At 37.4% G+C, this 24,317-nt stretch overlaps 1 protein-coding gene across 3 annotated transcripts in view; it reads right to left on the reverse strand.

Moving 5' to 3' along the window:
• Window positions 1-293: 293 nt before the first annotated feature.
• LOC105209700 (calmodulin-lysine N-methyltransferase) overlaps window positions 294-24,317 on the reverse strand; it is a 42,288-nt gene continuing 18,264 nt past the window's right edge. For all 3 annotated transcript variants that reach the window (XM_054226765.1, XM_054226766.1, XM_054226767.1), the window contains one exon: window positions 294-3,556. In XM_054226765.1, coding sequence (XP_054082740.1) covers window positions 2,163-3,398 — 1,236 coding nt within the window. In that variant the 5' untranslated portion in view covers window positions 3,399-3,556 and the 3' untranslated portion in view covers window positions 294-2,162. The remainder of the gene's footprint in view (window positions 3,557-24,317) is intronic.

Below are 24,317 nucleotides of genomic sequence, written 5' to 3' on the forward strand. Positions count from 1 at the left end.
ACACAGAATTTAAACCCGCTTCAATGCAGATATTGTTAGTTATCTTTCCTAGATAGATCTGATTGTTCCCTCACTGGTCAGTGATTTGCGATAACATGTCATTTTATTCATTTCCACGTAGTCAAAGGCTACAATTATTTTTTTATTTCTGTTATTAATCTTATTTCTAAAATGTATTTTTTTTTCTTTTTTTAATTGTCTGTTTTATATAATTTTTTATATATTTCTATATATATACATATGTATATGTTTCTACTATGGTTGATGGTTGGTAACGAGCGGGTTGACATACATTTCATGTTTTTGGGCTGGGTTTTCGAGGATACTGTTTCACTTTAAATATGTTTACATTTCGCATGAATTCACTTATGGAATAATCTACACATATAAATAAAGATATTATGGCGTTTGACGTGGTTTGAAACTAAATTACTTTTCTTTACTTGAAAATTGAGGGCAAACTACACACTTAACCACACAAATATTGTGCTACAGTTTTATTCGACAAATAAATTTATTTATTTTCGAGAATATGTTTGAAACGTGCTTACACAAATTCTCAAACAAAATATAACCACATTGAGTATTCATTAAGACAGTAGTCTGCTTTACAGGCTACAAAAAATCGATTTTTTTGTTTTGTTTTAAATCTCTTCCAAAACTATCCAAGAATATGTCTTTAAAATTCCAGAGGCCAATTCGACATATTTTCGAAGCTAGAGCAGTTTTAGTGGCCGAGCGTCGAGCAGGTGCTGAACAGAATGCTCAGGCAGACTTTAAAGCGCGTTTTCTCGAGTTTTCATTTTCACAAGTGTTAGAAAACGGTGCCGGCGATAGCAAAAAGAATATATGTCCGATCGAAAAAAACCAAAGTGATCTAGCTTCAGTATTAAATTATCTTCTATGTGAACTAAAAAGGTTGGACAAAAGTATTGTTTAAACTACTTCTTTTGCAACTTAAAATCAATTTTTTTTTTCTTAAAAAAAGTGAATTTTTTCAAACTTCGAAAAAATTTGGAATTTTATAACTTCTTCGGTATTTTTTTAGTTCATAAAGTAAAGAAACTTATAAAAATTAAAAAAAAGATTTGGTTCGACTGTTTCAGATGCATCGCACGACCTCCATCACCGGCACCGATTTAGAAGTACAGACTCCAGGCGCTCCAGAAAAATACTTACAACTTTGAAAAAATTTCAATATTTTTTAATAATAAATATTGCGTTTTAAGCCTTAAATATAGTACACTATCGTCTTAAAAATCCGTTTACCACAATCATTTACTTCCCTTTAAAAAAAAATTGCGAAAAAAACACTTTTTTTGGTTTCTAAAGCAGATTACTGCCTTAACCTTTCTATAATAAATTTGACGTTTAAAATTAACAACTACAGCTACAATTAGTTTATAAATAATGGATTTACTAACGTGAGTACTTCTTTCTACATAAATGGTAACTCCAAAATAATACTTTTCATTTATACTAGGACTTAAGGTAAAATTTTGTAAGGACACGTCACGTTATCGTTTAATGGTTAATTAAACGCCTTAAAATAAAATAAAATATTTAACAATTTATGCGTAAAACATTGTAAGCAATAAATAATATTAAAATATTTATTATAACAATATAGTATAATAATATGACCTAAGAATTCTTTCTTTAAAGGAAAAAGCTTATTTTAGTTGGAAAAAGTCGGTGAGATATGAGTTTAATTAATAATATGGCAACACTGTTCATGCACTTCCGCTTCCAAACGAACGCCAGTCGAACGCATCACCTCGAATTGGTTGCGAGCCAACAATGCACCGCTGTTCTGTCTATGGTGTACTCGTTGATGGGAAAGCTACAAAAACCTGTGTTCTATATATTTTAAAGCCTTTACCATTTTGTTTGCGCGCATTAAAACGCGACAGAAATTTACATACTATTTTCGTAATACAAATTGTCTTTAATATATAATTTATAATTTATAATTTCGTCATTAGCGCTTGGAATTATTGGAATAATACAAAATCGGTTCCTTACAATATTGACTATAAACTATTTTTTGTTTTTCTTTTTGTTATTGTTTTTGGTTCTGTATACAATTGCACGTGTATTGGTGATGATCAAACCTAAGACTTGTACGAGTATATTTCGCAGAGCTTTCTCTTTAGTGTTTTCTATCCCATGAAAGGCTTACGCAGACGCAACAGCACCGGGTAGTGCAAGTCCTCGTCATACAAACCGGACGTTCTCATCAATTCCTCATGGCGCTTCCATATGGTCTCATTATAGCGCTGTGTTATCTCAACGGCGAAGCCTCTGCGCGTACATTCGCCAACAAACATTGTCATGGTCTTGCCACGCCTTGGCGCCATTATTATCGCCTCTCCACGCGGCGCCATATAATACCAAATCGTCTCCACTAGCGATGAGCGCGCCTCATCGAAGAACAGGCAATCGGCGGAGAGTATGACATCGAACTTCCCAGCCTCAGCCGTAGCACGCGCTCCCACATCCTCCCACTTGAGCACCGAGCACTTTGTGTAGCAGGCGAGCTCGTTCAAGCACACCGTCTTCTTCACATTCTCCACCGACACATCATTGCCATCGGTGAGATGCACCGCATACGGCTTAGCGTACTTGGAGAGCATGAGCCCCGCTAAGCATGTGAATCCGCCACCCAATTCCAATATCCATTTATCACTGTACGCGCCGACATCCGATAGCACGTAAGCGGTTAATGCCTCCTCGGAGGGCCACACACAAATGTTGCCGGTGTTGTTGAAGCCCATCAGGTCACTGGCGGTTAGTTGACGCTCCACGTGATGTATGTTGACGGTGAACTCCTGCTGACCCTCACCATCCAATACCACGCTGTACTTGTACCAGTTCTCCGGCTTACCCAGGCAGTTCAGTGTCATGTGATCTTCGAAGCTGTCCTGGCGCAACAAGTCAAATGACTTGAAACGACGCACCGACGCGGTTTGCTCCTCACCGAATTCTTCGCCCGACGACGACACCGTCTCCTCGGAATCCTTGCGCAACACTTTTGCTAGAATCTTCCAGCGTTTGCGCGCTGTGTTCGCCAAGTTGGGCGTGGCCGGTGGTGTTGGTGGCAGCACAGGTTTGATATCTTTATTTAAAGCTTCGCTTGTGTGGTTCGGTGGTTCGCTCACATTCTTCTGCAGTTGATGTGGTTGCTGTGGGGGCGACGGCTCTTGTTGGTGTTGTATCAGATGCACACCATTCTCTTTGATGGTGTTCAACGTGTTGTCAATGTCGTACTCGAGCATTAGCGATATAGACGAGAGCTGCTGTATGGCGGAGCTGGCAGCGACGGCGGTGGCCGAGATTACCGCTGTGGAGTCAATGACACTCGGGGGTTTGTTAAAATTTTGTACAGAAGTCGACATTTTCTATATTTTCTATTACGGTTATCGTTTGATTTTTGACGTTTTAATCTAGGCTACGATTGTTTGTTTCTGTTTCTGATATGATTTGATTATGACTTTTGATTTTTGATTTGAATTGAATGTTGTCCAGCGAACACTTCTAGGCCAGTGTGTGGAGTCTGCAAGAAATAAAGGAGACATTTCTATGGTTAAAAATTATTCATGTAAATTAATAAATAATTGAAGAAATATAAAAATTACGTAATTAATTCGACTGAAAACTTAAAATCCAATATTCTAACCTCAAATTGCAATTTTCGCCGAATGCTTAAGGAACCAAAGCATTTACTTTTATATTTTATATGCTCTTTTAGCATTCATGCAAGCTACTGAGTGCCGAGTTCTCATTCATAAAAGTGGTAAATAGCCCCTTTGAGGCGTTTTCGCTTTAATATTATTTTCATCCAACTTTTTCGCATAAAATTCGCATAAAACCGGGAATATGGCATGGAAAATGCTAAACATGCGCAAAGGCAAAAACGAAAATCTTCAAGAAATTATATGAGAAATTGCGAGAAATCTAAGAAAGCATTGCTTGCCTGCAGCATTGTTAAAGCGAGCGGGTTTCAGATGAAGTTTACTGCGTTTAAGCTGCACCATTCAATGAATGTTGGGCATGCTGAATGCTGCAAGTGAATGGAAACAATGTTGCTGCTTCCTACTCTTGAGTTGTAAAATATTTTTGAACATTGCAATTGAAAACACTTCACTAGCGGCCATTTTCCGAATTGACTGACTGCTGTTGTTATGACTATTTTTATACTTTGATTTTATCGGCACTTTTTTATATTAAGGGAATAATAAGCGAGCTTAAACTTCATATGGTACATATATAAAGAGAGTTCAGACATAATTATTTTTTCAAGCCATTTTATTTTCATCACTCAAAATCACTTACAGTTAGGTGTTTAAATATTAATTTGGTTCTTATTTATTTCTCGACATTTCGCTTCAAAATAGGAGAACACTTTTCCGCCGGGTTTGTTAGCGTCATAATAAATTAGCAATCGAAAAGTTTTGTTGCCCAAGTATTTATTATTGCTTATCAAAAACAACAAAAACAATACAACATATCAATGGATTTTTCTACACTTCAACCGACTTTGGCAAACTTTTATTTTTTACAGTGACAAGATTGTATGAGAATGTTCGTAAATACATTACCGAACTGTGTGGAGATGACTACCATGCGTTAAAAGTGGCCAACAACTACAAAAGTTAGCAATTTTTCAAAATTTACACACACGGGAATGATCGCTTAGACCCTTTTAGATACATAATATATAAGAGATTCAGATTTTCTCTGAGAAAAAAAATTCGAAACATTCTTAAATTTTTTGAAAATTATTGAATTTAGCTTGGCTCAAGAATTCTTCTCTCAACTGAATTAAAGAAATGCTCTATAAATGGTACGTGGCTGACATAAATATAACTATTTCATGCAGTAGCTTTCGAATTTGTTTCCACAAACACTAAATCACAGTTGGAGAAAGAGAAGTTGAACTATCGAAACCACAAAATCTAAGTCTACGTAAGACAAAAGGTGTAGAAATGTGAGTACATATGCCCAAACAACCGATTTCGTTTGTATGTCATGAGCACATGTGTGCAGAGAAGAATTCATACACATATAGAAGCGACTGCAGGCAAAAGGGTATCCATTTCAGTAGGCCATTAGGTGAGGATTTATGTTAACAAAGCTGCAAACAAGTAAAGTTCTTCGTTCGCCACAATAGCCAATGAAATAAGAAACACACACGCACCAGCGCACAAACAAAGAAGGCAATAAAATCCACTCGCTAAAGTGTTTTTGGCTGTACATTCATATGTATATGTATGTGTATGTGGCGAAAAAAGTTGGCTATGCAGATCGTCAGATTAGTTGTTCTGTACCAGTCAAAATAGCAATAAAACAAATTGCTAACGAAATCAGATGACGAAGCCAAACCATTCGAACGCCAACGAATGGGAGCACATGGACCACGTTTTTGTAATAAAATCAATATTTTTGGTTGGTGTTTGTGTGAAGTATGTGTGAATAGCTGTAGAAATTTATATGTTTTACGGATTTCGATAAAGCGAAATTAAAGCAAAAATCTGACTTTCCAGTCTCACATAACCTTCGACTGCTCGAGACACTAACCCAAAATAGGATTTGTGAAGTAAAAGGATTTAAGTGTTAAGCATTAGATATTCATGAGATAAAATGTGAAATTTTTTAGGGACATTTTTGATTTTGTCTTCACGACTGTGCGAAGATTCCAGAAAAAAAACTTTTGTACTTTATTGGTAAGGAATTGCAAAAACCTTCATTAAAATTCAATTCAATTCAATTATCGTTTTATTGCAAGCTGTTGCTTTCTCAGGTTGATTTCAAGCATATAATTACAAATATTTTATTTATTGATGATTATATAGTGCGAAATAAATCGTATGAGATGTCCACTCTGTAATTTTCCAATATGTAATCCTTATGTAGTTTGCCATAAAGCCTTTGAAAGCTGCATTTATCTTAATTTTCTCACTCATTACAAATGAATGGTCCTGTTTGCCGCACATTTATTGCCAACCAATTGCTTTTTCTTGCAACCTCAGTTATTACAGTTCATATTGGTCATTTCACTTTTACCACGAGCGCACATCCCTCGAGGCGGTAGATCAAACTACAATCACTCAAGCAACGGCAAAAGTTTGAAAAGTTTGCGCGGACTCGAAAGAAAACTTTTTCACCAGCTAAACCGAAGAAGCAGTACTGACAGCTGCCATAACGTCATGCTGCTTGTGCAATTAAATACGGATATACGGATGCAGCGTGTCAATAGTGCTTTTGTTTTGCCGCATTCATACTGAAAATTGCACACTTGGCGGCGCCTCTCTCCGGCTCGGCTTCATTCAGCAAATAGCAATGCAATTCAAAGTTTATAAGTGCAGCAGTTACGTTGTGCAGCTCCTTACCTTCGTCGACTTGTAACGTTTTTGTTGTTCTTTTCTTTTCATTTCTTTTCATTCTTATTATTTGATTTGCTCCACTTTTATGTGCTCAGCAATTTATTTTATTTGCTGCAATTTCTCCCACAGCAGTCGTCATCATATTTCAAGCAGCGTCACTGGCAAATGTTGCTCGTTGTGTTGGTTAAGCCGAGTGATCGTGTTCGCAACCGTACATCTTGAGGAGACTCGGAAGTTACTTGCCTCTGGAGTACTCACGTTGGAATGCATTTGATTGCCGCATTGGCAGCAGAGTACATTTTGTGGCTGTATCATTTGAGAATTAATGGCTGCTGTTGGGTAAGAACTTTTGTTACCGAAAAATATTTAAGTCTATTCAAAATAAAATTAAAGCCATTTTGAGCTTAAATGCCGCTAGTTATTAGCAGAAATTCTTGTATTGTTAAATGAACACTTTCAATGAAAAAATAGTTGATTTTGCAGTCAATTAAGTGCATTTACCATTTGGTTACGTATACGCAGTGTCAGCCACAATGCAGCAGTTCAACAAACTATGGACCTTGAATGGCTCACAGCAAAGTCTTTTTGTTATTTTTGTATTTTGCATAACTTTTTTGGAATCATTTTTCAATCGGCAAACGATAAAGTCTTTCGAGATTATTAAATATATTATTATTAAATTAAATATATTATTAAAATCGATTAAAATGCATATAAGAAAATATGAATTACCAAAATGCTATAATAATTTGTTAATATATTTATTTGAATTCACACACTTATTTCTGAACGATTATGTTTCAATACTCGAAATAATATTTCAATATTTAAAGAACTCTTAAATGTAAGCGTATCTGTATATATTTGCACTGCTTAAGTAGCTTTACATAAAATAAAATGCTGATATCAAAGTTTTATTGAGTGCTTTTATTTACTTTACTGTGCATCTTATATAGCCAATGACTTCGCCCAAACACCTACACTTTCATGTTCGAGAGCTTAAAGTGAGCAGTCAACGCTACTTCACTCCGCTCAATAGGAGACATGTATGAAGCTAGGTATGTATATGTACATATACAACGCCAAGTAGGTGAGCATAAAACCAGTGTAGAAATGCATGGTCATCGACATTTTTATTACTCTTCCTTCGTCATTGCAATGTGCATTGACCGCTTCATATATCAGCTGTCAACTACTGCTTATCATTCGTTTTATTTATTGTATCTAAGTATATTTTCACCCGCATTATTCGATCGCATTATCCTTTAAAGAAGTTACTGGCAATAAATATATGAAGATTTCTATTTTAGTAATCAAACATGCACAAAAAGAAGTGTCTTGCTAGTAGCTACATACATATAAAAGATTTAAGAAATTTCCAGAAATAAGATTTAAATCGAACGAGCATAGTGCTAGTGTAGAGCAAAACAAGTTGTTTCACTCTTTTATAATAATGTATCATAAATTATATCATATAAAATCTAATCAACAACACAGTTAGGAGGTCAGATTCTCCACACAAAACCACACCAAGCCATCCCAAGCGTTAAATGTGGGAAAATCTGCACTTCAAACGAATGTGATTTAGATTATAACAAAATAACATACAAATAAGTGTAACTAAAAATATTTGAAGGACATCGCATACTATTCAAATGTCAATGACTATGCTCCTGTTCACACACAAATGGTTATTTTATATATACGTGGCTTACAATGTACTAATGAGAACATGTCAGTCACATATGTACACATGGTATAATGCATGCATACTCATGGTTATCGATTTCAAATTAAGGTTTAACGGAAGGACATTGGTCAGCCCAATCGCATACTCACACAAAAACACACACACACACCATATATATATATATATATATATATATATATATGTAACTTGAGAAATACCTAAACATTTAACCGAGTTCCGAAATAGACATTGCGTGTGATTATTTATACATATTCGTATGTGAACACACTCATACACAGACACACGCACACAGTAAACATAACGGTAAAGCATTTATTTCTAGACACATTGTAGATGAAAGCGCACCACAAGACACAACCCATTCAACTGTTGATAAAGTTTTCCAGTTCAGCACCAAAAAAAAAGGACAATACCAAATTAAACCGTTAAACACGCACGCAAATAGACAATTAAAACGAGCTACGTCAACTTGACGATGTGAACGGAGACATGTGACCATGTGTGTGTGTGTGCAGAACGCGGAGATGGGCAAGACAGCTGGGCATATTTAATGACAACGCTTGACTGCTGTTGCTTCCAATAACACACCTGCACATTTCTATTTCTCTAACTTTTAAGGGCCTCGAATGAAATGAAATTCGAATGAAATGTTGAAGGTGTGTTTAGGTTTTTGGTTTTCGGTTTTCATTCAAGTTTCATCGAACCACAACCCTTAATTTGTTACCCAGTATTCATATCATCTCTTACAATCACGTCTCGGTTTACTTACTCGAGTCCTAAGCAAACAAAGCCAAGAAATCAATACGCAAAGAATCGAATGGGCCCAAAAAATATTTTTTGTTTGTTTATTTGCATTAAAATGCGTTGTGGTGCATACATCCTAAGCTACAAAGGCAAACCAGTACTTGAAAGATAACCTTTTCTAATTTATGGCAGTTAGACGCCTAAATTTAGCTTTGCCAGCAATTGCTTCCGAACCTTTTAATCGATTAATATTTTTAATCAAAACTAGCCAACAACTGGCCGAAGATAGTCTTCAGAAAGCATACACATATAAATACTTCTCCATAGATACACACATATTTTATACCAACTGTCAAGTGAAAGTTACTTATACCCTCTTAAAGTATGTCTTTGGTGCTTTAGTGGCATTTAATATAAACCTTTTCCATTTCACACTGACTTTCTACCAAATCCTGCATGTGTATGTGTGCATATGTGACACTTGACAGTTGACAGTTGACAGTTGACAGTTGCTACATATTATTTTGTACTCTGTGACTTTTGATTGTGACAATATGATTGACAAGCTCGCTAGTTTTATTACTGTTAGCGGCTACTGTCTAAGTAGTTGTCTCTTCGAAAGTAAACAGCAAAATACAAATATACTTTGTTATCAGAAAATCTTTTTTTTCATTTTTTTATCAAATATCAGATACAGTTAGCTTCTCAAAATAGTCGATAGTAGATACCTTCTTATATATGTAGTCGTAGTTAGATTTCTAAGTACATGCTCGAGGTAGCCAATTGCAATTTGAATGAAATTCAAATCTTTCAAAGAAAATGCAAACTCATTCAGTAAATCAAGAAAATTACAATGGGAACAACAATAACAACAACAAATTCAAATCATTAAGAATCTCACAATCGCCTGTCAATCGTCCACATAGTCGCATGTGCAATTACACTTTCACCTAAGCAATAATTACCGTTAGATTTGTGTGCATGCATGTGTGTGCTGTGTGTTTACTTTAGCGCTGCAGAACTAATTTTTCTTGGCTACATATTTTGTCTATGAAATTGAAATTCCACTTAAAGTAACGACGAGCCAATTTGACGTTGCTTGATTGTGTGTTTTTATTATTGCAACGAATTGGTTGTTGTTCTGCCTTTACAAATAGTCACAGCAGAAGCGTTGCTGCACAATTTTATTCCAATGAATTTGGGTTTTTGTCTTTTGGTTGGGAGGGGGTATGCAGTTTAATTTAGTGCTCGGTAATTTTCACTATAGAATGAGTGAATCGCTGTTGTTTTTGTTGTTGTGGCCAACGACGCTTCTGTCGTAGCCATTTCGCAATGTTGGCAATCAATGTGCTGTTGGCACGATGTGATTAATTCTTTGCGACATTCGGTCGTTGACAATTCTATTGCAAGACTGAAGAAACTGCGAATGCACCCAGTGGAGAAATATCAGAGATTCTACCCAGCACTATTTCTAGGTCATATTTATGTATATTTCCTCCGTCAAATAACGTTTTTATACACTGAACAGGGTATATTAAGTTTGTCACGAAGTTTGTAACACCCAGAAGGAAGCGTCGGGGGCCCTATAAAGTATATATATAAATTATCAGTGTGTTGAACTGAGTCGATTTAGGCATGTCTGTCTGCCTGTATGTATACGAACTAGTGCTTCAGTTTTTAAGATGTATTTTTCAAATTTTGCAGATGTTATTTTCTCTTGAAGAAGCTGTTCATTTGTCGGAACTGCCGATATCGGACCACTATATCATATAGCTGCCATACAAACCGAACGATCGGAATGAAGGGCTTGTGTGGAAAGCTTCCGTATTTTACCACATATCTTCACGAAATTTGGTGTTCATAGAAATAATTTAATCTCCGAAAAATTGTTCAGATCGGTTCACTATAGCATATAGCTGCCATACAAACCGAACGATCGGAATCAATGGCATGTATGGAAAATTTTCGCATTTGACGTGGTATCTTTTCGAAATTTGACATGGATTACTGCTTAAGGTAATAATATAATATCCGAAGAAATTGTTCAGATCGGTTAACTATATAACCTTAATGTTTCTAGCAAACAACCCGGCTAAAAAGAATTAGTTAAATGTTTTCTTTTTTTTTACTTACTTTTTCTTACGTCTTTAGATTTGCTTAAACACATAGTTACTAAAAGATGTGCACCTGTGAAGGGTATATTAGCTGCGATACAGCCGAAGTTAACTTTTTTCTTGTTTTCTACTTCTCTTGAGTTGAGATGTTAATTAGAGGTAACACAGTGTTAGTCAAACTTCCCGTAAGTATCATACTTTACTCTCAGTATTACATTTCTTGACTATTTATATTACTTAAGCAAGTCCTAGCCATTTCGTACTGGTCAGCTGCCATACAAATCGCTACGCATGTGTGTATATTTGTTGCTTTCACGTCAAGATTTTTATTTATTTGTTACTAATTTATTTTTGCTCATTACTTTTAGTTTCTACGAGCAATTTATTTCCTTGGTCGGCATTATATATATATTTGGCGTAGGAACCGCTTTAAGCGATTATAGCCGAATCCACCAGAGCGCGCCACTCATTCCTCCTTTTTGCTTTTTGGCGCCAATTGGAAACACCAAGTGAAGCCAGGTCACTTTGCACTTGGTCTTTCCACCGGAGTGGAGGTCGTCCTCTTCCGCGGCTTCCTCCAGCGGGTACTGCATCGAATACTTTCAGAGCTGGAGTGTTTTCTTCCATCCGTACAACATGACCTAGCCAGCGTAGCCGCTGTCTTTTTATTCGCTGAACTATGTCAATGTCGTCGTATAAATCGTACAGCTCATCGTTCCATCGCCTGCGGTATTCGCCGTTGCCAATGTTTAGAGGACCAAAAATCTTGCGCAAAACCTTTCTCTCGAAAACCCCAAGAGTCGTCTCATCGGATGTTGTCATCGTCCACGCTTCAGCGCCATACATCAGGACGGGAATAATGAGCGACTTATAGAGTTTGATTTTGGTTCGTCGAGAGAGGACTTTACTTTTCAATTGCCTACTCAGTCCAAAGTAGCACCTGTTGGCAAGAGTGATTCTGCGTTGGATTTCAAGGCTGACATTGTTGGTGTTGTTAATGCTGGTTCCCAGATAAACGAAATTATCTACAACTTCAAAGTTATGACTGTCAACAGTGACGTGGGAGCCAAGACGCGAGTGCGCCGACTGTTTGTTTGATGACAGGAGATATTTCGTCTTGTCCTCATTCACCACCAGACCCATACGCTTCGCTTCTTTATCTAGTCTGGAAAACGCAGAACAAACGGCGCGGTTGTTGCTTCCGATGATATCAATATCATCGGCATACGCCAGGAGCTGTACACTCTTGTAGAAGATTGTACCCTCTCTATTTAGTTCTGCAGCTCGTATTATTTTTTCCAGCAATAGATTGAAGAAGTCGCACGATAGTGAGTCACCCTGTCTGAAGCCTCGTTTGGTATCGAACGGCTCGGAGAGGTCCTTCCCGATCCTGACGGAGCTTTTGGTGTTGCTCAACGTCAGCTTACATAGCCGTATTAGTTTTGCAGGGATACCAAATTCAGACATCGCGGCATAAAGGCAGCTCCTTTTCGTGCTATCGAAGGCAGCTTTAAAATCGATAAAAAGATGGTGAGTATCGATTCTTCTCTCTCGGGTCTTTTCCAAGATTTGGCGCATGGTGAATATCTGGTCCATTGTGGATTTTCCAGGTCTAAAGCCACACTGATAAGGTCCAATCAGTTCGTTGACGGTGGGCTTTAGTCTTTCACACAATACGCTCGACAAAACCTTATATGCGATATTGAGGAGACTTATACCACGGTAGTTGGCGCAGATTGTGGGGTCTCCCTTCTTATGGATTGGGCAGAGCACACTAAGATTCCAATCGTCAGGCATGCTTTCTTCCGACCATATTCTACAAAGAAGCTGATGCATGCACCTTATCAGTTCTTCGCCGCCGTATTTGAATAGCTCGGCCGGTAATCCATCGGCCCCCGCCGCTTTGTTGTTCTTCAAGCGGGTAATTGCTATTCGAATTTCTTCATGGTCGGGTAATGGAACATCTATTCCATCGTCATCGATTGGGGAATCGGGTTCGCCATCTCCTGGTGTTGTACTTTCACTGCCATTGAGCAGGTCGGAGAAGTGTTCCCTCCATAATCCCAGTGTGCTCTGGACATCCGCTACCAGATTACCTTCTCGGTCCCTACATGATAATGCTCCGGTCTTGAAACCTTCTGTTAATCGCCTCATCTTTTCATAAAATTTTCGAGCATTACCCATGTCGGCCAGCTTTTCAAGCTTTTCATACTCACGCATTTCGGCCTCTTTCTTTTTACGTCTGCAAATGCGTCTCGCTTCCCTCTTCAGTTCTCGATATCTATCCCACCCCGAACGTGTTGTGGTCGATCGCAACGTTGCGAGGTAGGCAGTCTGTTTTCTCTCCACTGCGGAACGACAATTCTCATCGTACCAACTGATTTTTTGGCGTTGCCGTAGACCAATTGTTTCGGCTGCAGCGGTATGCAATGAGTTTGAGATGCCGTTCCACAGCTCCCTTATATCGAGATGCTGATGAGTGCTCTCAGAGAGCAGGAGTGCAAGTCGAGTAGAAAATCGTTCGGCTGTCGGTTGTGATTGCAGCTTTTCGACGGCGAACCTTCCTTGTGTTTGTTGACGGGCGTTCTTTGCTGCACAGAGGCGAGTGCGTATCTTTGCTGCTACTAGATAATGGTCCGAGTCAATGTTTGGTCCTCGGAGCGTACGCACGTCTAAAACACTGGAGACATGTCTTCCGTCTATCACAACGTGATCGATTTGGTTGCGCGTGTTTCGATCAGGGGACAGCCACGTTGCTTGATGAATTTTTTTATGCTGGAATCTGGTACTACAGACAACCATATTTCGGGCCCCAGCGAAGTCGATCAGCCTCAGGCCGTTTGGCGATGTTTCGTCATGGAGGCTGAATTTTCCGACTGTTGTGCCAAAGACACCTTCTTTACCCACCCTGGCGTTAAAATCGCCAAGCACGATTTTGACATCGTGGCGGGGGCAGCGCTCATAGGTGCGTTCTAGGCGCTCATAGAAAGCAGCAGAAATTGGCTGCAACTCAGCTGCTGACGTCACGCATTCTGTTGTTTTTGTTGCATGAATGTTTCGGATTTTGCAACTCTTGCAACAGAATGCAACTATTTCAAACCCATGTCAAATTATGAATATTTCAAAGCATCATTAATTAGATTAGTTTAATAATGAGATTCAAATATTTTGAAACTTAATTAAAAGTTTTTCTTACCTTAATTTTTTATTTATTTGATAATTATTGTAAATTATAATTTCAATTTAATATATATGTAAAATGCCATACTGGGCGTATACGTAACATTGTTCAGCGCTTTATATAAATAACTACAATTTAGTATTAAAAATTGTGACTGTTGTGGAAATTCGGCACTTTTAATGAGGCATCTATACTAAGATAAGAACCACTTGCTGCGAACATGGCAAAAGTGGCGAGCACGCTAAATGTGGACCTCATTATTATTACGCTGAGTATGGACACTGAAGGGTTAAAAGTCTATTTATGACCGTTTATGTGGCTGAAACCATATTTTAGGTAGGTACCTAAAGTTTAAATATAAAATATATATGCAACAAGGCACACAACTTTGCAGCTTCACACAGCTAATATGACAAATATTTATTGTTTTATTTGTAAACGGCACAACACACAATCACACAAGTGTCGCAATTTACGAGAAATAAAAATAAAAAAAATATGAAACGCATAATTAAGCGCATATAAATTTGTTAGCACCCCAAGGCAAACATAACATAGCACAGCACAACAGAGCATGGCATATAAATAACGTAAAAATCAACAGCGGCTAAAGCAACAGCAATCGTGCCGATAACAACAAACAACAATTATAATGAGCCCAACCGAAAAAAACGCATTTGCGCGCTCGCTAAGAAAAACAAATTTACACAAAACACGCAGCAGCAGCAGCGGCAGAAGCCATAATGAGAGTGTTTTGCTGTGATTACTGCCAGACAGATATACATACATCACTTCATATGTATATGAATTCCATATTTTTATACTCTCGCGACAAATGTTGCTAAAGAGAGTATTATAGTTTTGTTCACATAACGGTTGTTTGTAACACCCAAAACTAAACGAGTTAGATATAGGGTTATATATACCAAAGTGATCAGGGTGAAGAGTGGAGTTCAAATCCGAATGTCTGTCTGTCCGTCCGTCTGTGCAAGCTGTAACTTGAGTAAAAATTAAGATATCTTGATGGAACTTGGCACACTTATTTCTTGGCACCATAGGAAGGTTGCTTTCGAAAAAGCAAAATCGGACCACTGCCACGCCCACAAAATGGCGAAAACCGAAAACACATAAAGTGTCATAACTAAGCCATAAATAAAGCTATGGAAATAAAATTTGGTATGAAGGATCACACTATGAGGGGGCATATGTGGATGTAATTTTTTTGGGGAAGTGGGCGTGGCCCCGCCCCCAAATCGGTTTTTTGTATATATGTCGCAAACCAGTAGAGCTATACAAACCAAACTTTCTGCAGTCGTTTTTTTAGCCATTTCCTTATACATTCCAAAAATGACAGAAATCGGATAATAACCACGCCCCCCTCCCATACAAAGGTTAGGTTGAAAATTACTAAAAGTGCGTTAACTCACTAACGAAAAACGTCAGAAACACTAAATTTCACATAAGGAATGGCAGATGGAAGCTGCACTCAGATTTTTTTACAAAATGGAAAATGGCCGTGGCGTCGCCCACTTATGGGTCAAAAACCATATCTCAGGAACTACTCGACCGATTTCAATGAAACTTGGTTTGTAATAGTTTCCTTACATCCCAATGATATGTTGTGAAAATAGGCCAAATCGCTTCACAACCACGCCTACTTCCTATATACCAGAACTTTGAAGACGATCTGAATCGTTTACATTACAATATATAAAGTAAGCACTAGTGAAGATATCGGTGCAGAACTTCGCACAAATACTATGTTAATAATGTGGCAGCTCCATTCTAAAAATCGCCGAAATCGGACTATAGGTTTTTAAGGCCCCATAGATCGAACACGAGGACCTCGGTGCTTCTAACCTAATATTATGGTTTCCAGCTTTCAATGGACTTTATACAATATATATAACGAATATGTGGGTCAAATTGTGTATTATATAATATTAATTAAGTTAAATAAATAAATTGCGAGAGTATAAAATGTTCGGTCACACCCGAACTTAGCCCTTCCTTACTTGTTTCACTTAGATGACAACAACAAAACGCCAACGAATGCAGACCCAGTCATCAACATTGTATATTGTTTTTGTTTTCTATTTGAACTTGCGTCTCGCCAGCTGCCTCCTACCCTCCTAACTTGGATGCTGATATCTCACATTTTGTCACTTGTATTTTATTTACGATTTTTTATTTAAAATTCAGTGCTCTCCCTGCGCACTCTCCATCACCAAATGTGTGCATACATATGTGTAAGTGTGTGTGTGTAATAAGCTTTGGCGCGCAGACTTCAATACATTGCTCTGTGCTTGTCCGTATTTATTTGTGGCAGCCGGTCGTTGGGCGCGAAACAAAAAAAAAAAAACAAAAACAATAATTTCATAAATTTATTTCAAATGATGCAGAACGCTTGCTCATATTATTGTTGAGCGGATTTCGCTTTACTCATTTATGAATCTCTGCATAATCGCACACGGTGTCAAGAAATTCACATTTTATGGTCGGCCATGTGAGCTCATAATTTTAATGCCTTGCACTTAGGGACACTTAAAGCGAAGATAAACAACTCATAAATGCCTACTCTGCGGTTTCGATAACTATGCTTTGGTCTTTTGTTGTAAAATATATTTTGTTTATGTAACTTTTATTGCTATAAAATGCAAGCGATTGGCGATTTCTCGGGAATGAAATTTATATGATTTTGTGTATTTTAAAAAATTTTTAATAGCAATTGATGAAAGGTGATTTTTTAAACCAAAAAAAACCTTTCGAAAACCTAAAATAATTTTTTCCATATTTTAAAGAGGTTTTTCGGACTCTAATATTGGATCAAGTTCATGCCTGATGTTATAATAATATGGCGCTAAAAATGTCCTCTCGTCGTGTTTTAAAAAAATCAGCATTGTGCTTAGATTTTGATTCTTTTCTGCTTTTCTAACACACATAAACGAGAAAACAACGTTTCCATAGAAATAAGAGAAACAAACCGAGATCACTTCAATCAACACAAAACTGCAAAACTGCCACAGCTGCCACATTCGCACCGAAATTCGCAATCCCCTTAAGTGCAATTTTACAGTTTATGAAAAGATTTTGTGCCTACTGCAAGCCACAAACATACATATGTATGTGGAAGTGTGACAGTGTGGAACTAGGCTGCTTGCATTGTTCTTTGGACTTAGAAAGCGCTGGCTTTCACAGCGCATCACACAACGCATTTGTGCTCACATACACAACAACAGAGCACTAACTAAGCCGGTTTGTATGATGCCACACATCTCTGTCTCCATGTAAGTCCTCCTCAATGATGGCCACAGCTTTTTTGTTTTGTTGCCATCTGGCAGCATGCATTCTTTCAAAGCCTCTTTGCTTGGCATTCGGAATGTTCGTAGTGGTCAAGGACTTGGGCTTATTGCCCACCACAGCAATAGCTGGTTGCTAACGGAATTGCATTCTTAGAAAAAAATATAAGTGTTTAGTCGGAGAGGCTTGAAGACAGCATTTGAATGTTCAAGATCCACATCCGTTATATTAGCGGATTTTGGTTATAGTGAGTTAAAGAAAAATTTCGTTTCTTAAATTGAAAGGCCATTCCACTTTGGCAAAGCTTTTTCGTATACAAAAATAATAGAATTGCACATAAAGAGCTTTAAAAATTATTTATGCCCCGAAATGTTGTCACACATTGTGTTGAGAAATAAATTTCAAAAAATGAAAAATGCCCTAGATTTTGCTCTCTGCCCTCTCCACACATATTGTTTGCGAATTATGAAGACAACGTAAGCAGAGCAAAAATCTCAAATTTGCAATGCGACATTGTATCACAACAACAACAACAAATGCAAATAATCATGCAAATCTTGCTGTGTCCGAAAATTCTTTCCATCTGGGAGCGTTCGCAGATTGGACACTTAGCGTTACCTGCTCGCAAATGCATTAGTTGCCAAGGGAAAGTAGACAATCCACACCTGGGCACTTAGAAAAACAAGTATTTCGCGGCATTTCGCTTCGAATCCAACTTAGATGGTGGGAATAAAGAAATAAGAATAATGCGGAATCAAAGTTAGTTTTGAGCAAGTAGAGACGCGCAGCTAAAGGGCCGTCATAAACTGTGGCTACTCAGCCACCGACATACACACATATACATACAATAAACAAGCGACTGCATTGCATAAGCATAGTTGGCTGCATTTCACGCTTCTGTGTGTGTGTGTGCGTGTGTTTGTGCTCTTAGCTTTTGCACTCAACATTTTACACTCAATTATGCAATTTTTGCTTTGCACTCAGTGGGGAAGGCGAAGAGCATCAGCATGCCCTACTCCAATGCACACATTTATAACAAATGCTCATGCTTGCATGGCGCGCCCCTCCTTAGATCGACAATTTTTCTATTTTTACTATGGCACTGCTGCTAAGCTTACAACAAATTAAATTTTATATTTATTGCAAAAAAACGCAGCACAACAAAGCATTGCATACCGGCCAACACGCTTCTGTGTTGACGAGCGTGTATGGCGTATATGGCGTGTATGCGCGCCGGGATGTGTGACTTGTGCCGAGTCGAGGCACGAGAACAAATGTGCACAACACAAAATCACAGCTTTCATAATTGGTTTAGATGTTTTTTCGTCTGTTCGTCTGGCACCAGCGACGTGAATGCTTGTTTTGTCTATATGACTTTTTTTGTTGTTTTTTTTTTGTTTTATTTTGTGCTGATATTTTGTATTTAATATTTTTCAGCTGAATCTAGGCACGCACTGTCAGCAACGCTTTACAAACATGTATACAATATATATATGTATGGGTGTGTGTGTGTGTGATTGTGTATAGGGTCTTGCATTCATCTAGCCATAGTCTGTTGGCATGTAGTACGAGCTGTGTTCTCCCTCACATTTATGGTCCTTGTAGAAATGCACGAAATGTACTGTAAATTTGCTGGCTGAAGAAGTGTAATTAATGGCTTGGCAAATTGCTTTAAAGGTCAGTAAACATTTTTGGGACTCAATATATTTACAAATAAAATGTAAAACAGATGTAGAAAATCACGCAGCGGAATGTTACAAGATTAAATTATAATATATAATAAAAAATTTACAAAAAATATTAAAATAAAAAACTTTTGAATTTATCCGTTTAAAAAAAAAACAGAAAAATATTGTCATACAGACAGAGAGAAATTTCCTTATATTTGAAAATAATGAATTTGCATTCTGCTCGAGATTTTCAATTCAATTAATAAAATGTTCGAATATTTATCAGCTTTAAACAATCACTTCATTTTGGATTAAAACCAGTGGCGAATCCAGAAAAAATTTTTTGGGGGGGGAGGGGTTTTACGAAAAGTTTTATTACTCAACGTATTTTTAATATAGCAGTTCCCTCGCTGTGTATTTTCCCAAAGTACGAATTTGAAAAATGTGGAAACAGCGAACTTCAGGCAAGCATTTTCGGAATGCTCTCGAAGCTTTAGAAGCAGTGAACAAAACGTCTTTTGGGAATGTTTTCAAGATTTTACGCATATTGGCGTTATTACCTGTTTCAATAGCATCACCGGAAAGAAGTTTTTCAAGTTTAAAGAGAATTAAAACCTATTTACGAAATACGACAGGTCAAGATAGGCTTAATGGTCTAGCATCAATGAATATTCATAGGGATATGGATCTGTCAGTTGAAGAAATACTAGAAGAATTCTTTCAAAAACTAAGGAAAATATAACATGGAATGTGAGATCCCGTGTAATCCTCAATTAATCACTGAGCTTCAGCGATACTGCTTGTACAAATGCAGAGAAAGTTCGAATTATAAGAATAACAACAAAAATCTTGTAACTAATTATAATTGCTTATAATTTGATGTGATTTTTTTGATTAATAACCTCATTCCAAACCCTTATCAACAAACATATATTTTTCTGTGAGTTTAGGGGGTGTTTTAACACCAAAAACCCCACCCCCCTTGGATCCGCCACTGATTAAAACTATAATTTATTCTACGCTAATTTGCCCAAACTGCAGTTGAGTAGGTACTCGCTGCCATAACCTTACAGAACAGGTGTGCTTAATGATGACCAGTCATAAAGTCTTTCCACTACTTTTCTTTCTTACTCCATCCATTTCTTGACTTATAACCACATAAAGACTGTTGGCAATTTATTGTACCGCATTGCTAACGTCTTTAGTCACAACAAAAACCACAACAACAACAAAAATTCCAAATTCTCGCGAATGTGTGTCATTCAAAAACTCGATGTTGTTCAGTGCTGGCATATTGGTGCGCATTTTCACTTGAATAGTGTGATCGAGTAACTCAATTTGCCACTTAATATCCACAATGGCTACTTTTAGACTTTTCCGCTAGCTACCAACTAACAGCAGGTATTGCAGGTCAAGCCGTTACCGCATTGTCCTCTTGGCGGAGCGAGTTCAATGCGGTGTAACGACAACAGCGCATAAATATTTCCGTACTCACATGCTTACATACACACAAGCTCGGTTGTATGCTGACGCTTGGCTGGCCAGCACAATCATTTTGTGGCGAGGACAAAAGGTCAGTGCTTGGCATACTCCTGCGATGGAATTTTGTAAAGCAACCGTTAAAGCGCAGCAGAAACAATAGCACACACTGGTTATGCTTTTTACTGAATTTATGGTTGCAATTGGTTGTGATTTAGTAAATCTTAAACGAACTCCAATTTGTTACACATGGCGTATGAGTAACTTTTAAGGCTCCTTAATCCTTAACAGCTCATTCCGACATATTTGCAAATTTGTTGCTAGCCGAATTGGATTTTATACCTTTAGGAGTTATGTTTGATAGTGTTTTGTAAAAATTGAGAAATTATTGAAGGCCAAAGTCTAAAGGCTTTGCTATTAAAAACATCTTCTTCAGAAAATTCGCAAAAACAAAATTTAAAAATTTAATAATTTAATTCAAAATTGTTTAGCGCGAAACCAAAAAGTAGAATAAGCAATGCAACACCCAGACACAATTATTTATGATGAAGTATATCAATAAAGACCGGCATAATTTCTCAGCGTAACACATTCTCCAGCCAAAACTCCTTGACTTACACACTTTACACCAACAAAAATATTAATCAAATTAAAACTTTCGCTTAATAAAATTAGTAAACTTTTGTTTGGCAAGCCATAATAAAGTTAAAAACTTTTTGACTGGGAAGCATTGCGCTTAAATTGTTCACCTGCTGTCGACACACACAAACACGCACACACGCCTATTCAAGTGCATTGCCTACATTTAGGCGCATAAGCACTCATAAGCATGTCCTCAAAACTTCGAGCAGCGGCGAACACTCCAACAATGCCGAAGCGAATTTCGTGCCATTCGACACGCTAATACCTACCTGATAGCGCTGTGTGTGAATAACTGCTGAAGTGGCAACAGAAGTGCGGCGAATGTACAGCAAAAGGGAGCAAAAGGAAGCAAAAGGGCGCAAAATGGTAACAAGCGAACAACTAGCGAACAGCACTGATTATTAGTCTCCATTTGCATGTGTGGCTTTGCTGCACGGAAGTGGGAGGCAGGTTCATATACTTGTTTGTATGTGTGTGTTTGTGGAAAGCCATCAATTGAGCGCCACATTTCATTGACAAGTTTTTCATTCGATTGAACAGCAGTTGCGCTGTCAGCCAATCAATCGTTTTGAATTGATTGGCGAAAATTCGCTGCAAGAATATTAGACGCTTAAAATAGAACATATATTTTCGACATTTCGAATAAAATCAGAAATATATTAAATTCGAAAATCACAACCCACGTCAATTTGAATTGTTGAAAAATTATTAGACTAGCTTTATATGCAAAGCAATAAAAAATATTTATGCATTATATATTTTTTTCATTTTTAACAGTGGAGAGTATTTTGGTATTGTATGGCAGGTGTGTTCAAAAAATAACGGGAATTTGAAAATTTCCAATTGCCCAAGTATAAAAACATATACAATACACAAAAATTCCCGTTATTTTTTGAACACATTTCCTACATAATATAGTATATGCCCAGCTGCATTCGAATTTCATGTGTTTAACCGTAGAGAGAATTGAAACAATTAATTGGAATTCCGTAAATGTTGCTTCTGTGGATATGTATATTAATTATGAAAACAAATAATGCAACAGCAGCAGATCTAACCGTTTATTTATTGTGTATTGTTGTTGTTTTCATTTATTAATCACACATTTCGTCCACTTCTCCAATCGTACGATCGAGCGCCGTTGGATTTGCTTGCCAAAACCAAATCATATATCGCTGTTGTTGTATATATACCGTTGTGTGTCTGCTTAAAGCAAACAAAAGCATCAATATCGGCCTGCTTGTCGAACGAGACAATCATTTAGCATGCTGCCGCCACCCGCGCACTTTTCACCATTCACCATTCCGCCGATCCATCCATCCATCCATCAATGCAGCTCAGCTGCTGCCACACGACTTTTATGGATTTCTAATTTTGTTTACAAATGTGTGTTTTGCTTTGGATTTTTATTTATTTTTATTCGAACACGTCGCTGGCACTGACTCGGCCGACTTCATAAGCGTGTGCCAGTGTGTGTTTGCGTAGGTCAGATTGTCTAGTCACTGGCTTTCCGTTTCGTTTGTATTCGCGGGCCAATGGGGCGTTGGAAATTTGACGGTCTGACGCGCGCTCGGATTTGCCACATTGTCGTGCGTTCGAAATTTCTCGCGTAAACTCTGAAGAAATAGTTTTCAGGTTTTCACGCTTGATTTACGAGCGGCATAATTTTTATTGACAAATGTATTCAATTATTGAACCACCTTTTGTTGGCTGGCTCTATTGAATACATATAGCATATATGCACCCGTTTCTATCGCCCAACTCAGGCGCACGCGAATGTGGACAGAAATGATTTATTTTCTCTAACAAGTTTACATATTTTATATGTATGTAATTGAAATTTATTGTAAAAGTAACAAGGGCAAATTTAAATTGCCTTTCTTGTTTATTTAACACAGCGCTTTTCGCTGTTCACACATACATATGTACATACATATGTAATTCGCGTATGTAACGCGTGTAACGTTATATATATACACTTAAACAAATAACAAAGCTTCGGTAAATAAGCGCGAAACCGTGCAAGTTAAAGTAAATATCAAACGAAATACACACTTTTCACGTTGCTCTCCTCTCCATTTTTCTATTATCCAATATTAAACAACAACAAAAAGTGTACATATACATGTACATTTCTAAGAATGTCTATGTCAGCTTACGAAAAAGCTTAAAGTACTCCAAAAAAACTCGAGCAGTGACAAGCAGCAGTGGCAGTGGTGATCCCTATGGATTTTGGCATATTTTCCAGTGGCACTTTATTTATTGAAGCCATATTAGTACGAGTACTCTACAAATAAGGGTCGTTTTATTTGAATAAGTCAAATTTATTCTCATACTGTATTTCCTACAAGTATATGATAAGCGATGGACCCATGTGTAGTGGTTATGAGCTTCACTTCATTTAAAATAAAATAAAAATGTACTGAAGCTCTAACTAAAGTAAAACTAACAAGTAAGGAAGGGCTAAGTTCGGGTGTAACCGAACATTTTATACTCTCGCAATTTATTTATTTAACTTTATTTATATTATATAATACACAATTTGACCCACATATTCGTTATATATATTGTATAAAGTCCATTAAAAGCTGAAAACCATAATATTAGGTTAGGAGCACCGAGGTCCTCGTGTTCGATCTATGGGGCCTTAAAAACCTATGGTCCGATTTCGGCGATTTTTAGAATGGAGTTGCCACACTATTAACATAGTATTTGTGCGAAGTTCTGCACCGATATCTTCACTAGTGCTTACTTTATATATTGTATTGTAAACGATTCAGATCGTCTTCAAAGTTCTGGTATATAGGAAGTAGGCGTGGTTGTGAAGCGATTTGGCCTATTTTCACAACATATCATTGGGATGTAAGGAAACTATTACAAACCAAGTTTCATTGAAATCGGTCGAGTAGTTCCTGAGATATGGTTTTTTACCCATAGGTGGGCGACGCCACGCCCATTTTCCATTTTGTAAAAAAATCTGAGTGCAGCTTCCATCTGCCATTCCTTATGTGAAATTTAGTGTTTCTGACGTTTTTCGTTAGTGAGTTAACGCACTTTTAGTAATTTTCAACCTAACCTTTGTATGGGGGG

Source organism: Zeugodacus cucurbitae, chromosome 3 (assembly GCF_028554725.1).
Source record: "Zeugodacus cucurbitae isolate PBARC_wt_2022May chromosome 3, idZeuCucr1.2, whole genome shotgun sequence".
Lineage (NCBI taxonomy): Eukaryota > Metazoa > Arthropoda > Insecta > Diptera > Tephritidae > Zeugodacus > Zeugodacus cucurbitae.